Source organism: Eretmochelys imbricata, chromosome 7 (genome assembly GCF_965152235.1).
Source record: "Eretmochelys imbricata isolate rEreImb1 chromosome 7, rEreImb1.hap1, whole genome shotgun sequence".
In the NCBI taxonomy this organism is placed as follows: domain Eukaryota; kingdom Metazoa; phylum Chordata; order Testudines; family Cheloniidae; genus Eretmochelys; species Eretmochelys imbricata.
The window spans coordinates 43,142,005-43,168,937 of record NC_135578.1 but is presented as its reverse complement, the minus strand read 5'-3'; the positions used below and the strand labels follow the sequence as shown (position 1 = coordinate 43,168,937).

At 39.3% G+C, this 26,933-nt stretch overlaps 1 protein-coding gene across 1 annotated transcript in view; it reads right to left on the bottom strand.

Annotated features, from left to right (window-relative positions):
• The window catches only part of LOC144267768 (store-operated calcium entry regulator STIMATE-like), a 120,183-nt gene that overhangs the window by 11,907 nt on the left and 81,343 nt on the right, over positions 1-26,933 (bottom strand). Inside the window, exons 5-8 of the mRNA XM_077822027.1 lie at positions 11,925-12,037; positions 10,011-10,088; positions 9,230-9,379; positions 4,797-4,904 (exon numbers count right to left, since the gene is read on the bottom strand). Of these exons, the coding sequence (XP_077678153.1) occupies positions 4,797-4,904; positions 9,230-9,379; positions 10,011-10,088; positions 11,925-12,037 (449 nt within the window). The remainder of the gene's footprint in view (positions 1-4,796; positions 4,905-9,229; positions 9,380-10,010; positions 10,089-11,924; positions 12,038-26,933) is intronic.

Below are 26,933 nucleotides of genomic sequence, written 5' to 3'. Positions count from 1 at the left end.
TCTCTGCTGAGTTTGCTTCCTGAAGCCTGCAGGCGCATCAGCCACTGCAAACACCTCCAAGGTGGAGCCAAGGGGACAGATGGACAAATTCAGCCAAATTAGTCAGAAATTTTCAATAAGAGATTGAAATTTCCCTCCAAAAAGCTCTGGCTGAACCACTGGTCACTGTGGAGGCAAATAAAACATGACTGAAGTTCAGGAGGCGGGGCATTCCCCTGATTCCAGTAACTGACATTTCTGTCTGAAGTCCACAGCTCTGTTACAATACATACTTTAGTGGCTGGCAGCTGGGGGGCAGAACCAGCCGTACGTCTTCACAGGGAGTATACCTAAAAATTCATTTTGATTATTTCATGACATATAACATATCTATGGGTGTGCACTCAAGGCAAAATCTGTGTAGAACACCACAGGGAACACAACTACCTTTGCACCTTGTAAGTGCAACTCTTTGAGAGAAATTTTAAATATGTATGACATTTGCACATAAAACAAAATTTGTAATCTAACATGTCTTGTCTCTCCTTGGAAAATGGATATTGAGATGTGTCAACATCCTGAAACTAATCCCAATGCAGAAGCAAAAACTAATACCAGCAGATCTGAAGTTCAGTACTTAAACTCTAAACAACAAAATGTGTGCCAGAACAGAAGGTAATCAACATAAAGGCACACTGAATACAGCTAATAAGTACATTCATTTTTAACATAATAAGGGAGCACAGAACACATGTAAAAATCTGTAATAAGTCAAACTTTATTGTAAACCATTATACAATGTAAGTACCCTTACATCATATACCCTTAAACTTTAATGTAACACCACTGATTAAACAATATGGTTCAAACAGAGGGCAGCAGATTTCAGTCATTGTTTGCTGACATAGGCTCTACTCCCAATTTACTTGTAAACAAATAAACCCAAAGTTCAATTTGAGACATACCCAGGCAAGACAAAAACCCAATTACAAAAAAGAGTCCCTTTTTTAAAGATAGTGTAGTTTTACTTTGTAAAACCATAGTAGTCATTTTCAGTCATTGAAATGGAGACTACATATTGTCTAAAAAAAAGTTGCACAGCTGTGCTTTAGATCTACTTTGACCTGATGTGGCTGGATTTGTTCACTTTCACTACTTTTGGTGCTGCAAAAAGCACAGCACGTTGCAGACTTGGGGGCAATAGCAGAAATTCCTTAAGATACTCAACCCTTCACTGCTAATGCTGAACATTCTTTCCCCCAACAGGCACAGCTGGAAACTGTGCATACAGTTGTTAGAAACCTCTGGAACACTTTGCATTGTTTTAGTTAAGTTCACAACTCAACAAGTATGAGTTTTCCCTGAAGAAAAGCTATAGCACATTTTTGTCAGCAACATTAATATACAGCATTTTACCACATAAAGTAGGACAAGGGGCACTGAATGCATTAAAGCCAGAACTTTAAGACCACATATTAGATGACAACATATCACAGCGCAGATATAACCGGTTCATGTATTGTAAGGTTGACAAGTTGTGATGAATCTTGACCTCCAATATTTCTAATTTCTGCTCAAGTATACATTTAAAGTTAGAATCCCTTTTATTTATTTATACACAAGCTTATTTTAAACAAACAAATAATGGCATAATGACTACCTTTTATAAGTACAGTCTGAATTAAACCTATTGTGAGTTGTTTAAAGGATGGATTTGCCACAGCAGACTAACATTTGGAGGAGAATCACATATGTGCTTCCAGGACTTCAAATCATCATCATATCAACTCATTATAGAATAGTTTCTCTTAAACTGTACTGCCAAAATACTCCAACAGTGAAGCACTAGATGTTATATGTCTGAGCTTCAAAGAAAAATGTATAAACTTTAACTACTGCATCAATTCATTTTTTCAGTTAAGACTTTTGCAAACAGGGAAATAATTTAACATTTTCCTTTTCTTTTTTGAAAGGGTAATGAAAACTAATGAGCAAAAATGTAACATCTTGCTGTCACCTGGGGGAACTTTAAGAGTCTAGTATTAAAGAGAGGGACTATATCAAAATTAATGCTCAAACAACCTTTCTAATAAAAGGTATTCATTTTCCATGTTATGACTGTGGGAATGTGAAATGCTCAAGAGTCTTTGGCTAATAGAATTTCACTATGTCACAAGTCCTGTTACAAAACAATACAATATAAATCTCAACTCAGAGGTACTGAAGCACTTAAAAAAAAAAAAGGGAAAAAAAGCATTTTTACCCTTAAAACAATCTGAAGAAAACAGCTATATGGTGCTTTATACTATCTTTACTTGGACAGTAAATATGAGGTCTGTACAAAAGAAGCTTATTTTACATGATTAAGGCCATTTGATGGTTCACAGACTAAACTTGACACTAGAAACAAAGCTCATTTTGATATTCTGCACAATTTGAACAGAGGAAGCAAAAAAATAAAGCTCATGATTTGTGTGCTGTTCAAATGATCCCTAATGACTAAAGAGGATAGGTAAGTATAATATGGTGGAATAGAGAAAGCATCATCTGTTTTATTTCATTACCTCAAATAGAACAAGGCCTAGGCAAATCCTCTCAAGCTCCTGACTAAAAATACCGAAGTTTGTGAACAGAGGAGACTAGTTCTTAATTCCCATGGGAGTGGCAAAGCTGTAGTAGATATACTGTTCATTGAAGTGAATTGCTTAAACTACTGTACTGGAGAGGTTGAACTTGCCTGATTGTACAATACTCAGACAAGGCTTAAATCAAAAAAGATGAAACATTTACTGAAAAAGGTAAGCTAATAAATTGGGAGGCAACATTGATTAGTGACACTTCCCTACTTCACACTTCAGAGAAACTCAAATTAGGCAAGTGTCTGTTTCCCTTAGTTTCTAGATTTAGTGTAAGAAAAACATTAGCATTTAACTTATTGCAAATATTATGTTTTAACACACAGTACCAGTGATTGGGGGTGGGCTCCAGCTAGCTCAAATGTCAGGTTTGGTAAAATGTCCCTTTTAGTCAGCTGGACAGATTGAGATATACAGAAGAAGTCACAGGACATTTTGTTTACCTCAATAGCTAAGCTGTAAACAAATATTTGAATAGTGAAGGTAAGCAAGGGAGCACACAGTATTTCCGAAGGCCTACCAACCCCACTTCAGCAGTATTGGTAACATACCATATTAAGACCTACTAAATATATACAAAATTTAAAAAAATCTTTAAAAAGTTCTGAGCTGTCTTCCAGTGAACTTGTTTGGTTTTTTTAAGGCTTGGAATGCATCTGATGTCCAGATTTGCAACTTATTTCTGATCTTTGCCATCTTTTTGATGCATCACCTCATCCTACACAAGGCTTAATTGAATCAAAGAAAGCTGTTGGAACAGTTGGGAAATACACAAAGGACCAGGAGGTCACTGAAAACAGGTCTACAAGGGTTCAACACCAGCAGATATGTTTTCATTAACCACGGAAAGACGACACTGAAAGCCACAGACATCTTAAATGTAGTAACAGGTGCATAGTACCTCTCAGTTTTATTCCAGATAGAGAAAGGGAGAAACAAGTAGGCTTTTTTGGAGGAATTAAGGAATGTGTGCACTGGGGAAGTATGCTTTAAAGCCTTCAAATGAAGTATTGTTACTAAAGATCAGCACTACACATTTATATTTAAATGGAAAAAATCTTAAGTAAAAATGCAACCCAAAGAAAGAATTATATGTATTAAGGTAGTGCTAAGAGCTCTAATCAGATCAGCATCTCGTGTGCTAGATCCCATGTAAGAAATATAGAGAGAGAATGTTCTGCCTCCTTTGGAATAGTTGAGAGGTACAATCAGAGATTTTCAAGTTCTTATGAGACAAATATTGATGAAGTCATCCTTAGAAGTTCATTTCACAGATGAGGAAACTATCAGAAAAATGTGTTTTCTTTATCTGCTAAAGTGCATATTGCCAAATATGCAGAGAACATCTCCATTTTACAAAACACTATTCTTAAATGACGTTGCCAAAACCACACTTGGGGCTACATTTCTAGTTGACATTTGGTGGTTTCAACAGTGAAAGAAAGCTTTTCCCTTTGTGAAAACATCATTTGCCTTATCTTAATCAAGTGACAAGGACGAATGAGAACTTCACTGCAAATCTTTTGATCTTTTTCCACACAAAAAAAGGGAACAGTATCCTTTTCTCTGACAAAGAGAATCCTTAAATATAACAGTATGAAAATATAACTTAAATATAAAATAGTCAAATAGGTTAGAGGAGACTTGAAAAAAATCTTTGTTCTGCCTATTAGTTCCATAGGTACCTTGTAGGAAGTAAACATGTACTTAAAAAAATAACATTAAGTTACAGCTTGTAACCATAAAACTATTCTGCTCTAGGAATTAATATGTTGCAAATGCCAGTTTTAGTAATAAAACACACTAGTTCCACTTAGTCAACCCCGATGCCTTTTTCCAGAATGTCTTGCACTGAATCACTCAGGAACCATAAGTGAGTTGACACTGAGTAATTGTTTTTCTGTCGTCTTCTCTGAAGTGTCAGATACAAACCATTTTAGTGTCTGGTCCCTAACAATGTGGTGTTTCCACAAATGATGAAAAGACACTCTTGCATATTTGGTCAGTGTTTTGTAGTGCAACTGAACTGGAATGCTTCAAGCTACCTGCATCCTAATCACAGACCTGTTGTTGAGTAACTGTTAGTAGGAAAAAAGGGATGCTGTTGCAAAGTGAAAATCCACTGATCAGGAAGCTTATGTCACGAAACCTGCAAATACACAGGTCAGGAATGCATCATACAGGCAGCCCAAAGCGATGCTTTTTCTTAATAGGCTTTAAGTTAGTCAGTCTCCGTAGGTCCTCTTCAACTTCTGACTCCTCCATTTCATCATCTGCTGAAATAAGGATCTAAAAACAGAAATATAAATAGCATGTTTCAAATAAGATTCAATCTCTATTTTTCTCCTTTGAATCTACTTTAAATAATTTATTCTAGTAAGATGCCCAATTATTCAATGTTTAAGAAAAGAGCCTTTATTAAAACAGGAGAATTTTGGATTTGTTAGGTTTCATGTCACTGCCTGTCGGACGTATTACATTAGAAATAGGACTGTCGATCATTGCAGTTTACTTACATGTTTAACTCAAAAAAATTGTGATTAATTGCACTTTTAATCGCACCGTTAATCAATAGAATACCAATGTAACTTTATTAAATATTTTGGATGTTCTTCTACATTTTCAAATATATTGATTTCTATTACACAGATGACAAAGTTTGCAATACTCACTTATTATTTTTATTACAAATATTTGCACTATAAAAATAGAATTTTTCAATTCACCTCATACATGAACTGAAGTGAAATCTCTTTATCATGAAAGTGCAACTTACAATTTTTTTTGTTACATAACTGCACTCAAAAAACAAAACAATGTAAAACTTTAGAGCCTACAAGTCCACTCAGTCCTACCTTTTATTCAGTCAATTGCTAAGAGAAACACGTTTGTTTACATTTACGGGACATAATGCTGCCTGCTTCTTATTTACAATGTCACCTGAAAGTGAGAACATGCATTTGCATGGCACTTTTGTAACCGGCATTGCAAGGTATTTACATGCCAGATAAGCTAAACATTTGTATGCCCCTTCATGACCCTTACTTTGACAGGGTAACAAGCCTTGTAGATGGGGGGGGGGTGGGGAGGGGGGAGAGAAGAGAAGAGAAGTGGTAGTTGTGGTATATCTTGGCTTTAGTAAGGCTTTTGATACTGTCTCGCGTGACCTTCTCATAAACAAAATAGGGAAATACAACCTAGATGGAGCTACTATAAGGTGGGTGCATAACTGGTTGGAAAATTGTTCCCAGAGAATACTCATCAGCGGTTCACAGTCATGCTGAAAGGGCATAACGAGTGGGGTCTGGCAGAGATCGGTTCTAGGTCTGGTTCTGTTCAATATCTTCATCAATGATTTAGATAATGGCATAGAGAGAACACTTATAAAGTTTGCAGACAATATCAAGCTGAGAGGGGTTGCAAGGGCTTTGGAGGATAGGATTAAAATTCAAACTGATCTGGACAAACTGGAGAAATGGTCTGAAGTAAATAGGATGAAATTCAATAAGGACAAATGCAAAGTACTCCACTTAGGAAGGAACAATCAGTTGCACACATACAAAATGGGAAATGACTGCCTAGGAAGGAGTACTGCAGAAAGAGATGTGGGGGTCATAGTGGATCACAAGCTAAGTATGAGTTAACAGTGTAATGCTGTTGCAAAAAAGCAAACATCATTCTGGGATGTATTAGCAGGAGTATTGTAAGCAAGACATGAGAAGTAATTCTTCCGCTCTTCTCTGCACTGATTAGGCCTCAGCTGGAGTATTGTGTCCAATTCTGGGTACCACATTTCAGGAAAGATGTGGACAAATTGGAGAAAGTCCAGAGGAGAGCAACAAAAATGATTAACGGTCTAGCAAACATGACCTATGAGGGAAGATTGAAAAAAATTGGGTTTGTTTAGTCTGGAGAAGAGAAGACAGAGGGGACATGGTAACAGTTTTCAAGTACATAAAAGGTTGTTACAAGGAGGAGGGAGAAAAATTATTCTTAACCTCTCAGGATAGGACAAGAAACAATGGGCTTAAATTGCAGCAAGGGCGGTTTAGGTTGAATATTAGGAAAAACTTCTTAACTGTCAGAGTGGTTAAGCACTGGAATAAATTGCCTAGGGAGGCTGTGGAATCTCCATCATTGGGGATTTTTAAGAGCAGGTTAGACAAATACCTCTCAGGGATGGTCTAAATAATACTTAGTCCTGCCTTGAGTGCAGGGGACTGGACTAGATGACCTCTCGAGGTCCCTTCCAGTTCTATCATTCTATGCTTCGGCCACCATTCCAGAGGACATGCTTCCATGCTGATGACACTCGTTAAAAAAATGTGTTAATTAAATTTGTGACTGAACTCCTTGGGGGAGAATTGTATGTCTCTTGCTCTGTTTTACCCACATTCTGCCATATATTTCATGATATAGCAATCTCAGATGATGACCCAGCACATATTCATTTTAAGAACACTTTCACAGATTTGACAAAATGCAAAGAAGGTATCAATACGAGATTTCTAAAGATAGCTACAGCAGTCAACCCCAGGTTTGAGAATCTGAAGTGCCTTCCAAAATCTGAGAGGGATGAGGTATGGACCATGCTTTCAGAAGTCTTAAAAGAGCAACACTCCGCTGTGGAAACTACAGAACTGAACCACCAAAAACGAAAATCAACCTTCTGCTGGTGGTATCTGACTCAGATGATGAAAATGAACATGCGCTGGTCCGCACTGCTTTGGATCATTATCAAGCAGATCCCATCATCGGCATGGATGCATGTCCTCTGGAATGGTGGCTGAAGCATGAAGGGACATATGCATCTTTAGTGCATCTTCAGGCACGTAAATATCTCACGACACCAGCTACAACTGTGCCATGCAAACCTGTTGTCACTTTCAGATGACGTTGTAAACAAGAAATGGGGGGAGCAGCATTATCTCCTGCAAATGTAAACAAACTTGTTTATTTGAGTGATTGGCTGAACAAGAAGTGATTGAGTGGACTTGTAGGCTCTAAAATTTTACATTGTTTTATTTTTGAGTACAGTTTTTTTTGTACATAATTCTATATTTGTAAGTGCAACTTTTATGACAGATTGCACTACAGTATTTGTATTAGGTGAGTTGAAAAATACTATTTCTTTTGTTTTTTACTGTGCAAATATTTGTAATAAAAATAATAATATAAAGTGAGCACTGTACACTTTGTATTTTGTGTGGTAATTGAAATCAATATATTTGAAAATGTAGAAAACATTCAAAAATATTTAAATAAATGGTGTTCTATTATTTTTTAATTGCTTAACAGCCCTAATTAGAAAGTAACTTTCAAACATCAAAATGCTTTTTCGTACTTCACCTTCTATGCAAGAAATAAATCAGGGTGCCCAAAATGTGTTTTAACCAAGAGCAGTTTAAGCAATTTGCCATGAACACATTTTCAGAAATTGAAGACAGCAGGCATCTTCATCTCTAATAGACATATGGGCTCATAAAGTCTACAGGTATTATCTGATCTTAAAGAAAGGTCATTTGACTGAAGAAAGCACTGAACAGTGGGACCTGTGGTACACTGGGATCTCACAAATGTTCCACTTGTGGGCAGACAGATTCTCTGACCATCTTTCAGTGACAGTTTTATCTACTAAACAAAAAAGAGTTACTACTGATAATGGATATTAAACAATAGTGACAGAAGTGCTCATATACTCAAGTAAGCTGCTTGTCCTTATGCAAAGCAAAAAGTGCTTAACAAAATTTTAAGGAAGATTATTTTGAAAGCAGGGAAGTTAAAAAAATTGACTTTTTGGCCCCTTCACTTTCAGTGTAATTACTGAAAGTACTATATTCCACAGAAAAATGGAACTAGAGAGTTGTACCAGATATAGCAATGGCTCTTACACAGCTGTATGCTTCAACTGAATGGTCTTTCATCATGGTTAAGTTCTTTTAGTGGGTAGCAATCAAAAGGAACATTTCTGATCCACCTTAATTAAGCTCTTCGGATAAGGAGAGATTGAGAACAGAACTGAGAGAATGATGTTCTCACCCTATCACAGTTGTTTAAAGTCAAATCAAGGTTATTTGCAACATTGAATGGGGAAGCTGCCAAGGCAGTTATTTGTAGTGTATAATCCTGTACACTAATGACTAGATATGGTTTTAAAACTGCTGTAGACTCTTTAACCTCACCAACCCTCAAAAACAAACAAAACAAAACAAAAAAACCCCAACCTGAAACTGATCTATTGTTCAAATGTGTAAGATTATCATAACAGATGAAATGTCTGTTTTAACAAATCTGAGACACCATTTTTAGATATACAATATCCTTATAAAATAGCCACATTAAAGCTGTAGTTCACTGTTAACTGAATTATCTGACACCACAGGATCTAAAAACAATCCTTTTGAAAGGTCTCGTACCCCAGGAAAAACATCAGCAGCCTTGTAAAGGGTCAATAAGAGAAGTGAATTAGCAGTCCCGATTTATTCAATGAGGTCTTACGAAAAAGGGCTCTAAGCAAATTTAGTACAAAACTAATCAAGCCTAAGATAGTATTGTAAGTCAAAGTCAAAAGGAAGGGAGTTGACTCAGGTACAGCAAGTGGTGCATCTACATACTTCTGACTCTGACTCTTCATGTGATGCTGCTCTCCTGTATCGGACTTTACTTCCATTCCTTGAATCTTGCCCCACTTCCTTTTCTTCGAGTTTAGCTTTTGTCTTCCCTTTCTTCATAAGAAAGTTATCCACCACCCAGAACATTAATGCCTGTTAACAGGGGAAAATTCACAGTTCAGGTTTTCTTTAGACCAGTATATGTGTTAGTCATTCAGTCCTTGGAATGGAGTTAGGGAATAGTTGTACTAAGTGGGATTTGGCCAAATATGGCAAAATCCTGTACAGATCCAGTCACATGATCTAACATATACCCCCTGAAACATAGCTGCCCTATTTCCTGCTCTTGCACCAATAAGAAAAAAGCTGCTGCTTAGTGGGCATTTTTTATTAGCTCTTAATCTTGACATATGGATAGTCTTGCTTGGTCTAGGGCACTTCAATGGGATGATATTTTGTGGCGCTCCAAACAAATTAATGCTTTCCTAAATAAACCAAATTTAACTGGAATTTCTAACTGGTACAACAGTATCTGAATAGTACATTCAACACTGGGCATTCTGTGCACCATTTCTGTGCCCAATGGCATTGCTGATTATGGATTTTATAGATACATAAGTACATAATCACATTTTACACACACACACAGAGGAGTTGAAGACTTGTAACACTAAGATATCACCAAGGCACTGTGTGGTACGGATTAATTTTAACAGATGGAGAAGGGGATGGGGGGGGGGGGACACAAGTCAACTATCTCTGAAAAGCGTACAGTTGTACTAACATTAACAAAGAAGGGAACTATCAGCATGACGATAGCCAGCTCCAACTGGGGGTTCTCTATGGGATTCAATAAAGCTACCTGTGAAAAGAAAAAGATCAAATTCAGACCACAACAGTATGTGCATGCAGCTGGGTTAGAAAGTGTTACAGAAAGTATTAGGCTAGTAGCCAGATGAATTAGAAAGGACAGTTTCATAGGAAAGGAATACAATTTTGTCAAGGAAGCATTTGTTTGTTGCATTTAGTAACGCACGTAATGTGCGGCTGACTGAAAACAATCTGCCATCCCACTAATTTGTGACTACAGAAGGAATGTGATGACTTGTGGGTAGGTGAAGCAACCAGATACTATCTGACAAATTAATCACCTTATAATCCCAAGGAAAATGTTTGAAGCCCCATCACTTGGAGATTTAAAAAAACTGGTCAGAATACTATAAAATAAAGTGTAAAAAAATCCTGTTTTATTCTACAGGGATGGTCTAGAACAGTGGTTCTCAAACTTTTGTACTGGTGACCCCTTTCACACAGCAAGCCTCTGAGTACAATCTCCCTTCTAAATTAAAAACACTTTTTAAATATTTAACGCTATTATAAATGCTGGAGGTGAAGTGGGGTTTGGGGTGGAGGCTGACAGCTCGCAACACCCCAGTTTGAGAACCCCTGGTTTAGAACACCTTACAGGGGTTATTCAGCTCTAACTGCTATGAGTAATCATCTTGAATGTTAAATTGCATATGCTGTACTAAACCAGACAATCCACCTCGTACCTACCTGACACTTATTCCACAGTTCAGTTATATAAAATGCTTTATCAATTATAGACAAAATTATAAATTATCCCTTTAAAAGTGTGTGGACTTGTGGTTCCCACTTGATTCTACATTGAGATGAAAGATTCTATTAGCGACATGTCCAAGATGATGTATGTGCTTCCTGCAGTTGAACTAACCGTGGCCATAAAAGAGGTTTGACCAAGAAAAACAAAGCAAAGGCTATAGTCAAATATCCACTGAACCCTTTTTCCAGAAAGCTTTGACTGGAAGAACCAATATCTTGGAAAATTGCTTACAAACACATGCTGCGGTTTTAAAGTTAAATATCTGGACGTGGGATGCAGAAGTTCAAATATTTTATAAAACAGACATTTTAAAGGTGAATTACAATACATTATAGAGACTTCTGCTGCTCCAGGTAAGTACTGTCATGTTTAGATTATAAATCAGGTCACTTACAATGTTATGATCTTTCATACAGATCTCAGCCTGGGAGTCATTCCTCATTACTGCAACTTCATTATGTTTACTGAATATACTGCCACACACTTACTAGTATAACTAATAGTATTAGCATAAATTGAAGCTAAGCTATACTTTACCTGTATAAAGGTTCAAAATACACTTTGTGCTGCAGAAACTGACTATTGTTTGCTTACTGGCAGATTTTTTTAATTCAGTAACTCAGCAATGTGTCTTTTATTGCAGTGTGAATTACTAAGGTTTTACTACAAAAAATGTACCAATGTTCTATTATGAACATTTAGGGGAGATTCTCTAAAACTGTGGAAAAGAATACACAATAGGTTTAAAGTTAGGGCTGTAATTTAACTAAAAGAAAGGCTGATGCACTCGGTCTCCTTTTAGGTACCTCAAGTGAGCATGTGATCTTATATTGTACACGATGCAATACCTACTAAATTCAAAATAGAATGGAAGCATTGTCACCAGTGAAATCCAATTAGTGTATCAGGACACTCCATTATCATAGGCAACAGTTAAGTAGCACCAACTGTGGACCTCTACATAGCTTGCATGATAGCCTTAGTCTTTTTGGATTAAATAGAATTAACAGTTTATCACCTTCTGGCATCTATCTGCAATTCATTTAACTGTAAAAATACTATAAAGACTCAAACCTCTTTCCATTGAGGTATTAGGAGGACTATAATGATGATGGTTTTCTCAAACATCATGATCACTATGTACAGTGCACACTGTCCCACCCAAGCACTGCACTGCAGCGGGTCACCTACAAGAAAAGCAAAGCTTTAATACACCAGTTTAGCCCACTGTCACTTGACTTAGCACATGTTTAAGAAAAACAAAAGCAAAATTAGACAAGGGAGAAAAACTTAGTAAACCAAAGTAAAATGAAATATTTGATACGTGATTGCCATTGAAAAGCAGCCTAATGATATTTCTCAATAGCAACAACATTCATTGATATCCCTTTGCTTGGATGAAGAAGTTGCCTTCCCTGATGAGTCCGAATTTTTGTGCTTTAGAAATTTTTTACTTTAGAAATCTCAAAAAAGATATAAATTAATAAACTGAACATAAAAGAGCACCTTTTGTTTAGTTAGGGAGTACCTTGTTACAGTTTGCTTTAGTACACATTATTGAACTCAGCAGATAAAGCACAGAATTAGCTTACATCTCAGGAGATTTTCACTTTTCCATAAAGCTAGTTGCTACAAATTATTTGCCATTTTGGCAAATAATGATGTTTTCTAAGGAAGAAAACGTACACTGCAGCAGCCAAGTATTGTGTATCTTGCTCTAGCATAGATAGCCTTTTAAAAAAATTAGAATATTCCTGCATTTGTGCTTTTGCCATCCTGGATATATAGGTATCTTATACAAATGTCAGCAACCATGACAAGCTGATGGTAATTATGGCAAAAACTGCAACAGATTACAAGAGAATGAGTAGCCTTCAAAATTTTAATTTTGTTCAGAGCTTCCTGCAAGCTCATCAGGATATATCTTCGTTGCACCGATTAATGTAAATCATAAAAAGTGAAATAATTTTGCTGTACCCCAGGTAAGGTACTGTATAATGAATACCAAGCAAATTATTGATTGCTCTGGAATTAGAACTGTCATACAAATATTCCAACAGAAAAAGTATATAGCCTGATATAACTACAGCATAACTGAACATACCTGGTTGCAGCTGAGATAAGAGTGGAGTGTCTGACAAAACAGTCAGGTGAATTTTAACCAGCATCACAATATCACCAAAATTTGACAACTCAGAAGTGCTTTACTAACACTTCATTTAAAACAAAAAGTTTTTCCACAGATTTCACCATTCACTTTCAATAAAAAAACTTTTAGAGCATCAAATATGGATTAATATTTAAGTCTGTGAATAAAGTGCAATGGAAATTCAAATGCCTTTATACAGCTGTAATGCAGAATGGACCATGGCTACGTCTTTTTCCAGAAAGCTATTGAAAGATATACAGCAAATAGTCTTGAGTTTTACACTTTGCTCTTGAAATTCCACAGCAGGCAGAAATTGATTTTTCAGCCTAGACCAGCTTTTCCCAGAAAAATTTCACCAGGAGATGTTCCTAGAGTGCTACAATTTGAATATACTGATTTTAAGGTGTTTATTTTTGGTAATGTAAGGCTTCAGTTATACAGACCCAAGTCTGAAAGTTTGAAAACTCTGAGTGAAGGTTCCCCAGATCATGTTTCTCCATCTGCCATGTAACTATGAATTTTCCAGAGATGTGTGGTTTGAGTTAAGACTGAAATTAACAATGAATTCCCAGACTTTCAAACTTTTCTTTTATTAGTATTTTCTAATTTTTCCTTCGCTATATAAGTGCTATGAAAAAAACAAAATTAAAGCCTTAGACACAGAGTTGCTATTGAGGCTTTAAAATCCATTCTGGGGTCTCTAAATTTTGAAAGTTACAGCAATTGAAATCAGGTTTCAGAGTAACAGCCGTGTTATTAGTCTGTATTCGCAAAAAGAAAAGGAGTACTTGTGGCACCTTAGAGACTAACCAATTTGAGCATAAGCTTTCATGAGCTATAGCTCACTACATCCAATGAAGTGAGCTGTAGCTCACGAAAGCTTATGCTCAAATAAATTGGTTAGTCTCTAAGGTGCCACAAGTACTCCTTTTCTTTTTTCAATTGAAATCAGGATCCCACACCATGGAATTTGATACCATTATACCTCAGAGTACATGAAATCAGGATCCCACACCATGGAATTTGATACCATTATACCTCAGAGTACATAAAACCTTGGTTATAGTTAACATAAATAATAAAAACCTACTAGTGGTAAAAAAAAGGTGCTAGCAAATGTCATTCTATCAAATTTGATGTCACAGTTAGGAAATGCAACTATTTAGGGACAGATGAGAGGTAGACTTTTGAAACCCGGCTGCATTTAATAAATTAAATCTGACTCGGTTTTGGATATGGTCTGTCAAACTTTCAAAACTATCTTTCACCTTTATTATAGAAATAGTTTTAAAATTATGGATTTCATGGAAAAAAATAATATTACTACGTGTCCTCTAGAAAGTTACGCAGAAAATTTTCTTGAGTATCTACATTTTCAAAGATGAGGAAAGAACTCAAATTAAAAGTCAACCCAGAAAAGTGGTTTAAAAAACACACTAAGTATGGAGCTCTAGAATTCTTAGCATTTTTCAAGACCTGTGACAATATTAATTTATTTTGATCTTAAAAACATCTTGCAGGCCCTCAGAATTTAAATATTCTGTATAATGTAAAGAAGTTATACAAAACAAGCTATGAAGCCACTAAAAATTCTGCTGCCCGAAAGAAGCAGAGCCAGATTTACTACTAATTATTATAGACTAATACAGATAATGTATAACATCATCTGAAAAAATCCTAAGTCCTAAACAACGACGTAGACAAACATTTTCTTGGGAAAGCTTGAAAACAGAAAACTGAATTTGTGGACAGTATCTGACAGTTTATCAATAGCAAGGAAACCACTTGTATAAAAAGAAAATTCTAAAATACAATGCTCATATAGCCAAGAGATGACTTTTCATATCTACTGCTTTTCCACTAAGAGCATCTGAAATGAATCCGATTTAGTGACCCATCAAGGTAGATGAGAGCTCACAGAAACCGCACTGAATTAGAATGGAGAGAAACCAGCTTTTCTTCCCATTCCCCACAAGAGATAGAGCCTTAAAGATTCAAGTTAAAATAAGTTTCAGAGTAGCAGCCGTGTTAGTCTGTATTCACAAAAAGAAAAGAAGTACTTGTGGCACCTCAGAGACTAACCTATTAGTCTCTAACGTGCCACAAGTACTCCTTTTCTTTAAGTTAAAATAATTCATTGACCTGCTCCAAGGTAGACTAGGAGAAAAGCATAAACCTATTTTATGATGATCTCACTCTTATTTCTGGAGGCTCCAGGGCTAGGAACAAATGGATACATTTAGAGAGAGTAATATTTCCATTGTCTGAACAAAACACTTGCATTTGTGCCATTTAGATGAAAAAACCAGAATAATGGCATTGCTTTCAGAGCTAGGGGAAAGAACAAGTCCTGGCTAATACCTAGACTGGTATATAAAATACAGTTCAGTGTTAAAATAGAAAAATCGAGGTCTGATGGCACTCTCTTATTGTTGATAATCTTGCTGAGTGGAGACCCTATGGTAATGTTCTCTTTTTGGTGAAGATTCTAGAGAAGGTGGTGTCACACCTGTGGCAATATTTTGAGTCCTCAGATTTTTTTTTATTCTGTTCACCTGCTTTTAGATGTAGGTATGGAACAGATACTGCACAGTTTCTCTGGTTGAGTCTCCTGCTGATGAATGAAAATAAAGTGCACATATTCATTCTTTTAGGTTGATCAGTGGCCTTGGAGTAATCTTGACTGAGGTATTGATATGGCTGCAGACTCTGCCATGGGCAAGTCAGTCTTGCAATGGCTCTATTCACAAGGATAGGCTCCAGATGGTAGTGTTATGTAAGTGCTCGTCTACTCTAGGCTGTTTCATGTAGCGTATCATAGGGTTCTGTTCTCTCACCCCTCCTATTCAAGGTATATTTATGAGACTGTGGGAAATCTGCACTTCCCCACCTGGCAATAGCATTTGAGATCAACTAAAATGAACACATTACCCTTTGGTTTAACTGGAAGGGTACCTGCACTGAGTAATCTGCTTCCTTTATTGGTGAATTCTGTTGACTGTCAGGTCATATCCATCTGTTCCCTGCAGGCTATTTCTGGGGAGTGGGATAAGCAGATGTGTGGAGTGAATGAAGATTTTGAGGGTTATGTGGAGAGAGAGTCTTAGTCTTTGAACATTGGCCCTAACTTTCACTATAGTTTTATAAAGATTATAAATCATCTAGTGTGCTAGGCAGGATACTTGGGATGCCCTAGATATACAATGTATCTGTGTATGAGCAAAATAGACTGCTGTTTAACATTAACATATAAAATGAGGTAGGATCTGAGGTTTAAAATATGGAAAGTTTTTCAATCTTAACATTATCTTTGTGTTTCAAGTACAGTGCATAACAGATTGTTACAAGGAGGAGGGTGAAAAATTGTTCTCAACCTCTGAGGATAGAACAAGAATCAATGCGCTTAAATTGCAGCAAGGGAGGCTTGGGTTGGACATCAGGAAAAACTTCCTGTCAGGGTCGTTAAGCACTGGTATAAATTACCTAGGAAAGTTGTGGAATCTCCGATATTGGAGAATTTTAAGAACAGATTAGACAAACACCTCTCAGGAATGGTCTAATTATTACTTAGTCCTGATTAGAGTGCAGGGGACTGGCTAGATCTATCAAGGGCCCTTCCAGTTCTACGTGTCTGATTTTTTGGTCATAGGTACATAGTTTGAATTGATAACATCTGAGTAACAATGCTACCACTAATTACCGAGCCAGAAGTGTGTCTCTTTACAATGCAAGGCTTCTCCCGATACAGACAACTATGCCTTTGTAAAATTCTCAGTCATGGGAAGGAGTAGAACATTACCATATGATATGGGGCCACATTTCCTTTTAATCATTAAAACAATTAATTTGATTCTTATGAAAGTGAAGGGTTATTAACAATGCTAGTAAGAAAAATAACAAAAAGCAGACTAATTGCAAACTCCCTGCCCATCTCTGGCAGTGCATCTCACTGCTATCCTGCAACACACTATTACCAAGTCACACATTTCAAGAGCAATGAGCAACAAGCAAATTCAGTATTTATCTATAAGGGTTAGGATAAGATCAATTTAATTTGCTTGTGGAGAGAATAAAAGAACACAAACTGATTGTAGAAAGAGAGAACTGGTTTGCTTCAGGGATTTGACAACATTACAAAACCTATGTCATGCAACTCCAGAGAAGAGAAAGGAAAAAAACTACCTTACAATCAATGGTGTATACATTAAATTAGGAAGATCTCCTTAAATAAACTAACACATTTTAACAGAAGCGGTAGTTACCTGTAACATCAACATTCTCTGAAGAACACAAATTATAACTAGAGTAAATCAAATTATAGTTTGATTTACTGAACGCACTGGAGTGCTTTGCAGGCTAAGAAGTTAAAGCAAGCAGAGACAACAGGATAAGATTTAAGTTAGAAACATGGTCATTTTTACTAAGTTATTCTAGACACCTGTTGTCTATTCAGAGCAATTTAAGAAGTATAACATCACAAGGATGGGGAGAACATTTTGGTACTTGAGATACAGGAATAGGTTCTTCTCAGTGTGAATTTCAGCTGTTTCTCCTGCCCTTTTATGCTCAAATGAATTCTAAATGGTTTTGTGCTTTACATTTATTTCATATTAAAAGCTTGACTTCTAACTTACTGTATTTGAAAACACAGAGAATGTTAAGATTCAAAAACTACAATGAGTAACTATTCTTGGGGCATAGTCATGCAGTTTTATTTATAAAGCACCATACACATCTAATCTGCTGTATAAACAGTAGCCACTTCTGAACATAAAAAATTCTGTTATCAGTCCTTTCTTAAAACTATCCTCCATATAAAGACAGACTGTCAATAAAAGCAGTAGGAGTGCTATTTCTGTGGGACATCTCAAGTAACGAATCACGAGGGATCAAGTAACAGGGCTAAGAAAGGAGATGATCTCATAGCAAGAACTAACATGAGAATGATTATATAGTTTCTAGAAATACAAACAGCACAGGACAGTGTCATTAGTTAGTTCAGGCAGAGAAGAGAGCCCTGGTTTTTATTTATACTTACAATCAAGATGAAAACATCATCTTCAGAGGAAAGAAGTTCCTTTGCCTACCTCCAGAGAAATCTTTCAGTAAAATATCGAGGTTCTTGCTCACAGTTCTAGGTCTCCCTTAGAGGATTTTTAGTAGGAAAATCTGAGACCCCCAATAAGCTTGTGTGTGTGAAAAATATACATTCAAATTTCTTAAATTTACCTTTGAACATTAAAAATACATGACACTAACTACTGAGTGCAGTTTAGTTCATATTTATGTAATCAGTTTTTTTTAAATAGACAAGTGATTTATCCTTTTTAGAGAGGTTTTACGTTTCTTCCACATTAAGACCACAAATTGTAGACCAAATGCTTTGTCATTAAGATTAAAAACATTTTCTAAAATGTCACCAAAATGTTCGGTGGGAACATCACTCTATCTTCATTATGGACAAAAATATCCAAGCATACAATGACTAGCTGAGTTAAAGGAATCAAATCTTATTTGTACAACAATAATAATTTTTCAGGTGTAACAACTAGTTAACTACATACAGTATGTTTCCACCATATCAACAGAAATAGTTGTTTACAGCACAATTTTTTTGTAATGGCACTTATGATAGCTTAGTACAAAAGACAAACTAAATTCAGAGGATCTGGAAAAAATGATTGTCAACTTGCAACATTAGGAATCACAGGGCAAGAAAACAGATGAGATGCACATGAATAAAAAGATGCAAAAGCTTAAACACAGAAAGTCACCAGAAACTTCTTTTAAGAGCTACCTGAACTAAAAGATAATCAGATTATTGCAGGCATCAGTTATAGGTACCCAGCTGGAGAAGAACTGCCTGACAAATGAATTTGACGAGAAGCACTCTTAGTTTTCCTAAATGAAATTAAATGTGAATGACAACGATATACTGAAATACTGAAATGGTCCTGGTTCCACAATGGGACAGATAAAAATGATGGTTGGTTAGTTATCCTGATCTGAGGAACATGGCTATAGATGCCTAAAAATGATGAAGTAAAAATTGTTTTTGAAAGGGATACGCTAACTTGAAATGTACAGAATTTACAAAATGAGTTAAAAGTAGTTTCAGGAATTCTCCCCACCAACTTTTATGATTTTGAATAATAGTTTCCGATTTTAAAAATAGTCTTTGTTTGAAATAGGAGAAACTGACTGACTACACAAGGGAAAATAGTGAAAATGAATATATAGCAAGTACTATCAGATGCAGAAAGTAGAGAGATTTCTCTCTCCCTAATTCTTTGAGCTGCAGTAAGCTTACTTATTTGTAACATTAGTAGGTCAACAATAGTATTTCAGTTTGAAAAATAAGTTGATTGTGTCCCCTTAAGAGAGACTATATCAGTGACTATGTGGGCAGAAAGGCCTTGACTTAGAGGCCATGAGCTCAACCCAAGGGACTGAAACTTTTGATCCTACTCAGGTCTAGGTGACCGCTAAGTTGCTTACTTTTCCAGCAGAGATGTGAGTTCATCATGGAGTGTATTCTTCTAGGACACAAAAGCAGTTCAATTAAAACTTAAGGTGGAGAGTACAACTGAACAAAGGTGTTTCTGACAAAAATCAGATGCCTAACAACCACAACTCACAGAATCATAGAATCATAGAATATCAGGGTTGGAAGGGACCCCTGAAGGTCATCTAGTCCAACCCCCTGCTCGAAGCAGGACCAATTCCCAGTTAAATCATCCCAGCCAGGGCTTTGTCAAGCCTGACCTTAAAAACTTCCAAGGAAGGAGATTCCACCACCTCCCTAGGCAACGCATTCCAGTGTTTCACCACCCTCTTAGTGAAAAAGTTTTTCCTAATATCCAATCTAAACCTCCCCCACTGCAACTTGAGGCCATTACTCCTCGTTCTGTCATCTGCTACCATTGAGAACAGTCTAGAGCCATCCTCTTTGGAACCCCCTTTCAGGTAGTTGAAAGCAGCTATCAAATCCCCCCTCATTCTTCTCTTCTGCAGGCTAAACAATCCCAGCTCCCTCAGCCTCTCCTCATAAGTCATGTGTTCTAGACCCCTAATCATTTTTGTTGCCCTTCGCTGGACTCTCTCCAATTTATCCACATCCTTCTTGTAGTGTGGGGCCCAAAACTGGACACAGTACTCCAGATGAGGCCTCACCAATGTCGAATAGAGGGGGACAATCACGTCCCTCGATCTGCTCGCTATGCCCCTACATATACATCCCAAAATGCCATTGGCCTTCTTGGCAACAAGGGCACACTGCTGACTCATATCCAGCTTCTCGTCCACTGTCACCCCTAGGTCCTTTTCCGCAGAACTGCTGCCTAGCCATTCAGTCCCTAGTCTGTAGCGGTGCATTGGATTCTTCCGTCCTAAGTGCAGGACCCTGCACTTATCCTTATTGAACCTCATCAGATTTCTTTTGGCCCAATCCTCCAATTTGTCTAGGTCCTTCTGTATCCTATCCCTCCCCTCCAGCGTATCTACCACTCCTCCCAGTTTAGTATCGTCCGCAAATTTGCTGAGAGTGCAATCCACACCATCCTCCAGATCATTTATGAAGATATTGAACAAAACCGGCCCCAGGACCGACCCCTGGGGCACTCCACTTGACACCGGCTGCCAACTAGACATGGAGCCATTGATCACTACCCGTTGAGCCCGACAATCTAGCCAGCTTTCTACCCACCCTATAGTGCATTCATCCAGCCCATACTTCCTTAACTTGCTGACAAGAATACTGTGGGAGACCGTGTCAAAAGCTTTGCTAAAGTCAAGAAACAATACATCCACTGCTTTCCCTTCATCCACAGAACCAGTAATCTCATGATAAAAGGCGATTAGATTAGTCAGGCATGACCTTCCCTTGGTGAATCCATGCTGGCTGTTCCTGATCACTTTCCTCTCATGCAAGTACTTCAAGTACATGCAAGTACATGCAAGTACTTCAAGTACTTCAACTCAATTGGGTATTCTTGTTTTAATAGAAAGTATGGAGCTAGTTCAGTGATGTGCATACCTGAAAAGTGGGTGTATGAATGGAGAGAATGTTGATATACCCATGTATATCAACATACTGACTAATTTCTGGAAATATTCACAAACAAGAAATGCTGGCTAGTAGATATTTAAGGTGTTTAAGTCCTAAGAGGGATTACTACTAGACTTTGTAGGATGGAGTTCTAACTTCTGTTACATCAACACAATCCCAGTCATATCACTGGGGTTACAGAGATGAGCTGGGTTTCCCAAGTTAGATACAAGTACTTAGGTAGAAAAAATTTCCTTCCTTCAACATCAAAACCTAAGGTGAGGCTTATTTCAGTGGCACAGGTTCTCTTTTGTGAAGATTTGCCATGTGGTATATGCATGTCCAAAATACAAGAAAAAATGCATATACCACATGGCAAATCTTCACAAAATATTGCATATTAAAATAAAGGGCCTTTCTGGAATTTTAAATAGGCAAAATAGGGTATGATTTACAGTGTGAATATGTAACTGAACTGCAAGTTTTCTTTAGCACTAAATAGTTGTGTCTAGAAATACTCCATATGTAATAAAATTTCAAGTTTAACTGCACTGAGAAGTCAATTAAGACCAATGCTTCAAAGTATCTAGGGACTTGAGAGCGTGAACCACCATTACAGGAAGCCTAAAGGACAAAGATCAACTCAATCTAAGAATGGGTTTATTGCAGAACCAATATGTTGTTCCACTGCACTGTGAGCTTGGCAGCATTTCTATTATAAACATCTGACGTTAGGATTTACCACTAGAAAACCCTTTGTTTGGAGTTAGTCATAAAATTCATAAGTCTCCTGACATTTGTATTTCACAAGGTCATTTAATTTTTTGTGCGCCTTTTCATTAATCACCTGTTTTTTAAAAAAATCATATGGTAGTTACAGTACTTTCCAAAAGTTGTTATTCTGTGTTAAAGCACAGAGAATTTAATTAAAAGTTATTATTCAACCATGCATAATTCTTTTCTACATTATTTGTAAAGCATCTGTACTGAGTGTTAGCTCTGAAACTTGGCTAGAAGATTCCCAATCCTTGATCTTTAAATGTGGGTGGCTTAGTTAAGTTAAGGCTTCAAGTTCAATTGATCTTTGACTGCAACCTACACAAAATGATCTTGTAAAATCAAAACTGTGTTGAATATTTTGGAAGAAGACTAGCTATTTTTTTTTTGTCTAGTAAGTTTTCTTTATATTTTACAAAAAGGGTAATACTTTGCAGACAGGCTTCCATTTGTATTGTATGCCATGCTAACTGAGTTTTAAGTTTTTTTAAATAAGGACAAAGTTGTTTATTAGGTGTTCTCTTGTAATACCCTAGGTATAGCAACCAATTAAAAAACTGTAAAGGGATTGTGGCAGAGCACCGGCCATGCCTCGGAGGGTACTGGGCTTCTAGGTGCTTAGGGCTTCAGGTGATCTGATTAGTCTGTTTCTTTTGATTGCTCCTAATCAGTTCTTGATTGGTTCCAGGTGTCTTATGGAGTCTGCCTGAATTAATTGCTTCTAGCACCTTCCTGACTGCTCTGCAGTAGCCTCTGCCTTGGTCACTCATGAAACAGAAAACTATTCATCCAGTGTGTTTCCTTCTACCAGACTCCTGCACCAACTGGTCTGGGTCTGTCACATATCCCTCCCCCCTGCTCAACAGCAAGGGGTTGGGCGGCTTGGGACAACATAAAGTGCACACGTGACAAACCATCGGCATTGCCATGGCGGCTCCTTGCTCTATGTTGCATGTGGAACACGAAAGGTTGGAGGGACAGAACCACCTGGTTACCCTGGAGTTCTTCTCCTTGTTTCACTGCATCCATTGAAGTGGGGCCTGGTCAGTTACAAGGACAAATCTACACCCAAGCAGGTAATAACGTTATGCTTCCATGGCCCATTTAACAGTGAGGCACTCCCTCTCAACCACTACATATTTTTGTTCCCTCGGAAGGAGTTTCCTGTTGAGGTAGAGTATTAGGTGCTCCTCCTCCCTTACCATCTGCGAGAGGACGGCCTCTCACCCCACCTCGGGTACATCTGTTTGTAGGATGAATTCCATGGTGAAATCCAGGGCTACCAATACAGGGTTACTGCACAGGCTAGTCCGTAGGTCTGCGAATGCCCTCTCTGCTGCATCCAACCATCTGACTGGATCAGGGCCACAGGCCTTCACTAAGTCCGTTAGGGGACTTGCCCTTGTGGCAAAATGGGGGATGAAACGCCGGTAATACCCCACCACTAGGAATGTTAGGACCTGCTTCTTATGACTCGGCTGGGGCCAATTTTGGATGGCCTCTAACTTATTCAGCTGGGGTTTTACCAGACCTTTTCCTATCACACAGCCAACATATTTGGCCTCCGTGAACCCTATGGCGCACTTGACAGGGTTTGCCATAAGGCCAGCTCACCTGAAGGTATCAAGGACCGCCCCCACCTTCAAGTGGGTTTCCCAGTCTGGGGTATGAATAACCACATCATCCAGGTAGGCCGCAGCATACCTGGCATGGGGGCGTAATAGCTTGTCCATGAGGCACTGAAACGTAGCTGGAGCCCCATGTAGTCCAAAAGGAAGGACAGTGTATTGGAAAAGACCCTCTGGTGTAGAGAACGCCATCTTTTCCTTTGCGTCTTTGGCTAGGGGAATCTGCCAGTACCCTTTTGTCAAGTCTAGGGTCATCAAATACCAGGCATTACCCAGACGGTCCACTAGTTTGTCTATGCGAGGTATGGGTTATACATCAAACTGGGATATCTCAGTCAGTCGGCGGAAGTCGTTGCAGAACCTTGTGGTGCCATCAGGTTTGGGCAACACCACTATCGGGCTGGACCACTAACTGTGGGATTCTTTGATGATCCCCATCTCCAGTGTTTGTTTTACTTCTGCTTTTATTTCCTTTCTTTTGGCTGCTGGTACCTGGTAGGGCCTCATTGTTACTCTGGCCCCAGGGTTCGTGACGATGTGGTGATATGTCTCGTTTGTGCGACCTGGCTTTGTCGAGAATACATCTGGATGATCATCTCAAATACCTCCTTCTTCTGGACTGGCGTTAAATTGGGACACACCCTCACCTGTTCAGGGATTTTGTCCACTGGGTACAGGTCTTCTCGAACAGCTGCACATGCCTCTCAGGCATGCCAGGGTTTCAGAAGGTTGACATGGTATATATTTGCTCTAGTTTTCTATGTCCCGGTTGTCGCACCTTGTAATTTACAACCCACCCACCCCCACCCCCCTAAAGGTTCAGCTATTTCGTAGGGTCCTTCCCACTGGGCCAATAGCTTACTTTCTGCCACGGGTACTAGTGCCACTACTCGGTGCCAGGTTGAAACTGCCGAATTTTGGCTTGACAGTTGTAGTAAGCTCGCTGGGCCTCTTGGGCCTTTTCTAGGTGCTCCGTCACTATGGGAGTGACCCAGGCTATCCGGTCCCTCATTTGTAGCACATGCTCTATTTCGTTCTTCCCCTCTATTCCCCTCTTCCCCTCACCTCCCGAGTTTCCTTGGGTATGTCCAACATGCCTCAGGGGTGGCGTCCATACAATAGCTCAAAGCGGGAGAATCCCGTGGAAGCTTGGGGAACCTCATGGATGGCGAACATGAGGTATGGTAGTAGGTTGTCCCAATCTTTCCCATCCTTGCTTACCACCTTTTTTTATCAAGGCCTTGAGGGTCCTGTTAAATCTTTCCACCAGACCATCAGTTTGTGGGTGGTAAACCGAGGTCCCCAGGGTCTGGACATGGAGCAGGAAACACAGGTCCTTCATTGGCTTGGACATGAACAGTGTTCCTTGGTCCCGTGAGGATTTCTTTTGGTAGCCCTACCCAGGTGAAGATTTCCACAAGTACTTTGGCACTGCTCTTGGAGGCTGTGTTTTGTAGGGGGACAGCTTCTGGATACCTGGGTGCACAGTCTAGGATGACAAGCACATACTGGTGGCCTCGGGTCATCTTCTCTAGCAGCCCCACTAGATCCATGGCGATCCGCTCAAATGGAACTTCAATGATCGACAGGGGTACCAAAGAGGCTCTTAGATGTGGAGGAGGGCTCCACAATTGACATTCGGGATAGGAGGTGTAGTACTGCCGGACATCCTCATGTCTCCTCGGCCAGAAGAACCTGAGCAAGATTCGCACCTGGGTTTTCTCCACCCCCAGGTGTCCTCCAAAAAGGTGACTGCGGGGAAGGTTTAATATTGCCCTCTGGTGTTTTCAGGGTACTAGGAGCTGGTGTACCTTTTGTCCTGCATGCGCACGACCCTGTACAGGAGGTCCTTCTTGATTATGAAGTGAGTTTTTACTGCTACGGGTACCCCATCTATCTTGGCCACCTCCTTCCTGGCACTCTCATACCTTGAGTCCTCCACTGGTCCCGTCCAAAAGTTGCCCTCCTGGGACTTATGAGCTGGAACTCTGAGGGATCTTCTTCTACCCTCTAGCCGGCTCTGTGAGGTTGGGGTTGGAACCAGTTTCTGAACCTGCCTGTGTCTTGGGGTCCTTCCTTTTAGTAGCCCAAGTCTGCTCGTCTATACAGGCGGCCCTTTGTCCTTGTAGCAGGATTCGGGTACCCAAGGCCTTGGCAGCCCTTCTTTCCCTTTTTGTGTTCCGGCCTCCCCCGTGGGCGGGGAATAATTCCTGGGATACTTCCATGAACACTGGGGGAGAACATTCTGCTGTGGAGGCCTCCCTCAGTTCGGGGAGCTCCTCTTCCTCCCACACCTCCCAAGTTTCCAAACCTGGGAAAAATCTCTTCTGATGAGCACAGGATAGGGGAGCTGTGGGACCACCCCTGCTTTCACCTTGTGACATTTCCCTGAACTGCTAGCTTTACTAGTATGATGGGGTAGTAGCTAACAGTCCCATGGACACGTTACCCCTGTATGTTTAGCTTGCATTAACTTGCTGAGCTTTTCTAGTTTACCTGAGATCAGGGTGATAGTGCTCCCGAATCTATGAGCACCACCGTTTCTACCCCATCCACTTTTACTGGCCTTGTATATTTGTGGGGGGTGACTGCGACCCCCACAAGGTTGAGGACGGAGCATGGGCCACTCCAGTCCACGAGATTACACTGCATGTGCTCTTCGAGGTTGGGGCACTGGGCTGCTATGCCTAACACAGCTCTCCACACCCGTAACACCATAATTGCTTCTCCTATCCCATGGATTAGGAGGTTTAGGCTCAGGGTTTCCCCCACCCAATCCATTCCCGTCCTCCTGGAGTCCCATCTGGTCTTCGGCCTCTCTCTTCTTCCACCTAAGGGTCCCTGGTCACCTGAACCCCTGGGGTTGGCGTTAGTCGCTTGTCTCGTATGGGGCCTTCCCTACGTAGATGGGTCAATTCCCTGGCCATCAATTGTCTCTCTACCAGCACGACTGTTTCATCGTAGGTGGACGGGTTGTGCTTGCCTACCCACGTACAAAGGTCTTGCGGTAGTCTCCGCATAAATTCGTCTATGACCAACGTCTCCAAAACTTTCTCTGAGCTGCATGCCTTAGGCTGTAGCCACTTCCGAGCAAGGTGCATTAGATCTAACAGCTGAGACCTTGGTGGCTTGCTCTCCTGGTACTTCCAGTCATGGAACTTCTGGGCCCGTACGGCTGCCATCACACCTGATCAGGCCAGGAACTCTGTCCTCAGCCGGGGTAGCTAGCTGCATCTCCAGCAGGCAGATCAAAATAGGCCTTCCGGGCTTCTCCGCACAGAAAAGAGGTGAGAATATTGGCCCACTGGTCCTGTGGCCACGCCTCACGCTGAGCAATTCTTTCAAAAGACAGGAGATGTCATCCCTGGCCATCATTTCTGATAGACAGCCTGCTGCCCTTGAAGTTTGTGTCCCTCCGGGCCCTTGGGTTTGGTTGGAGAGGGTCTTTAGTTGGCCCACTACCTCTCAGAGGAGAACTTGAT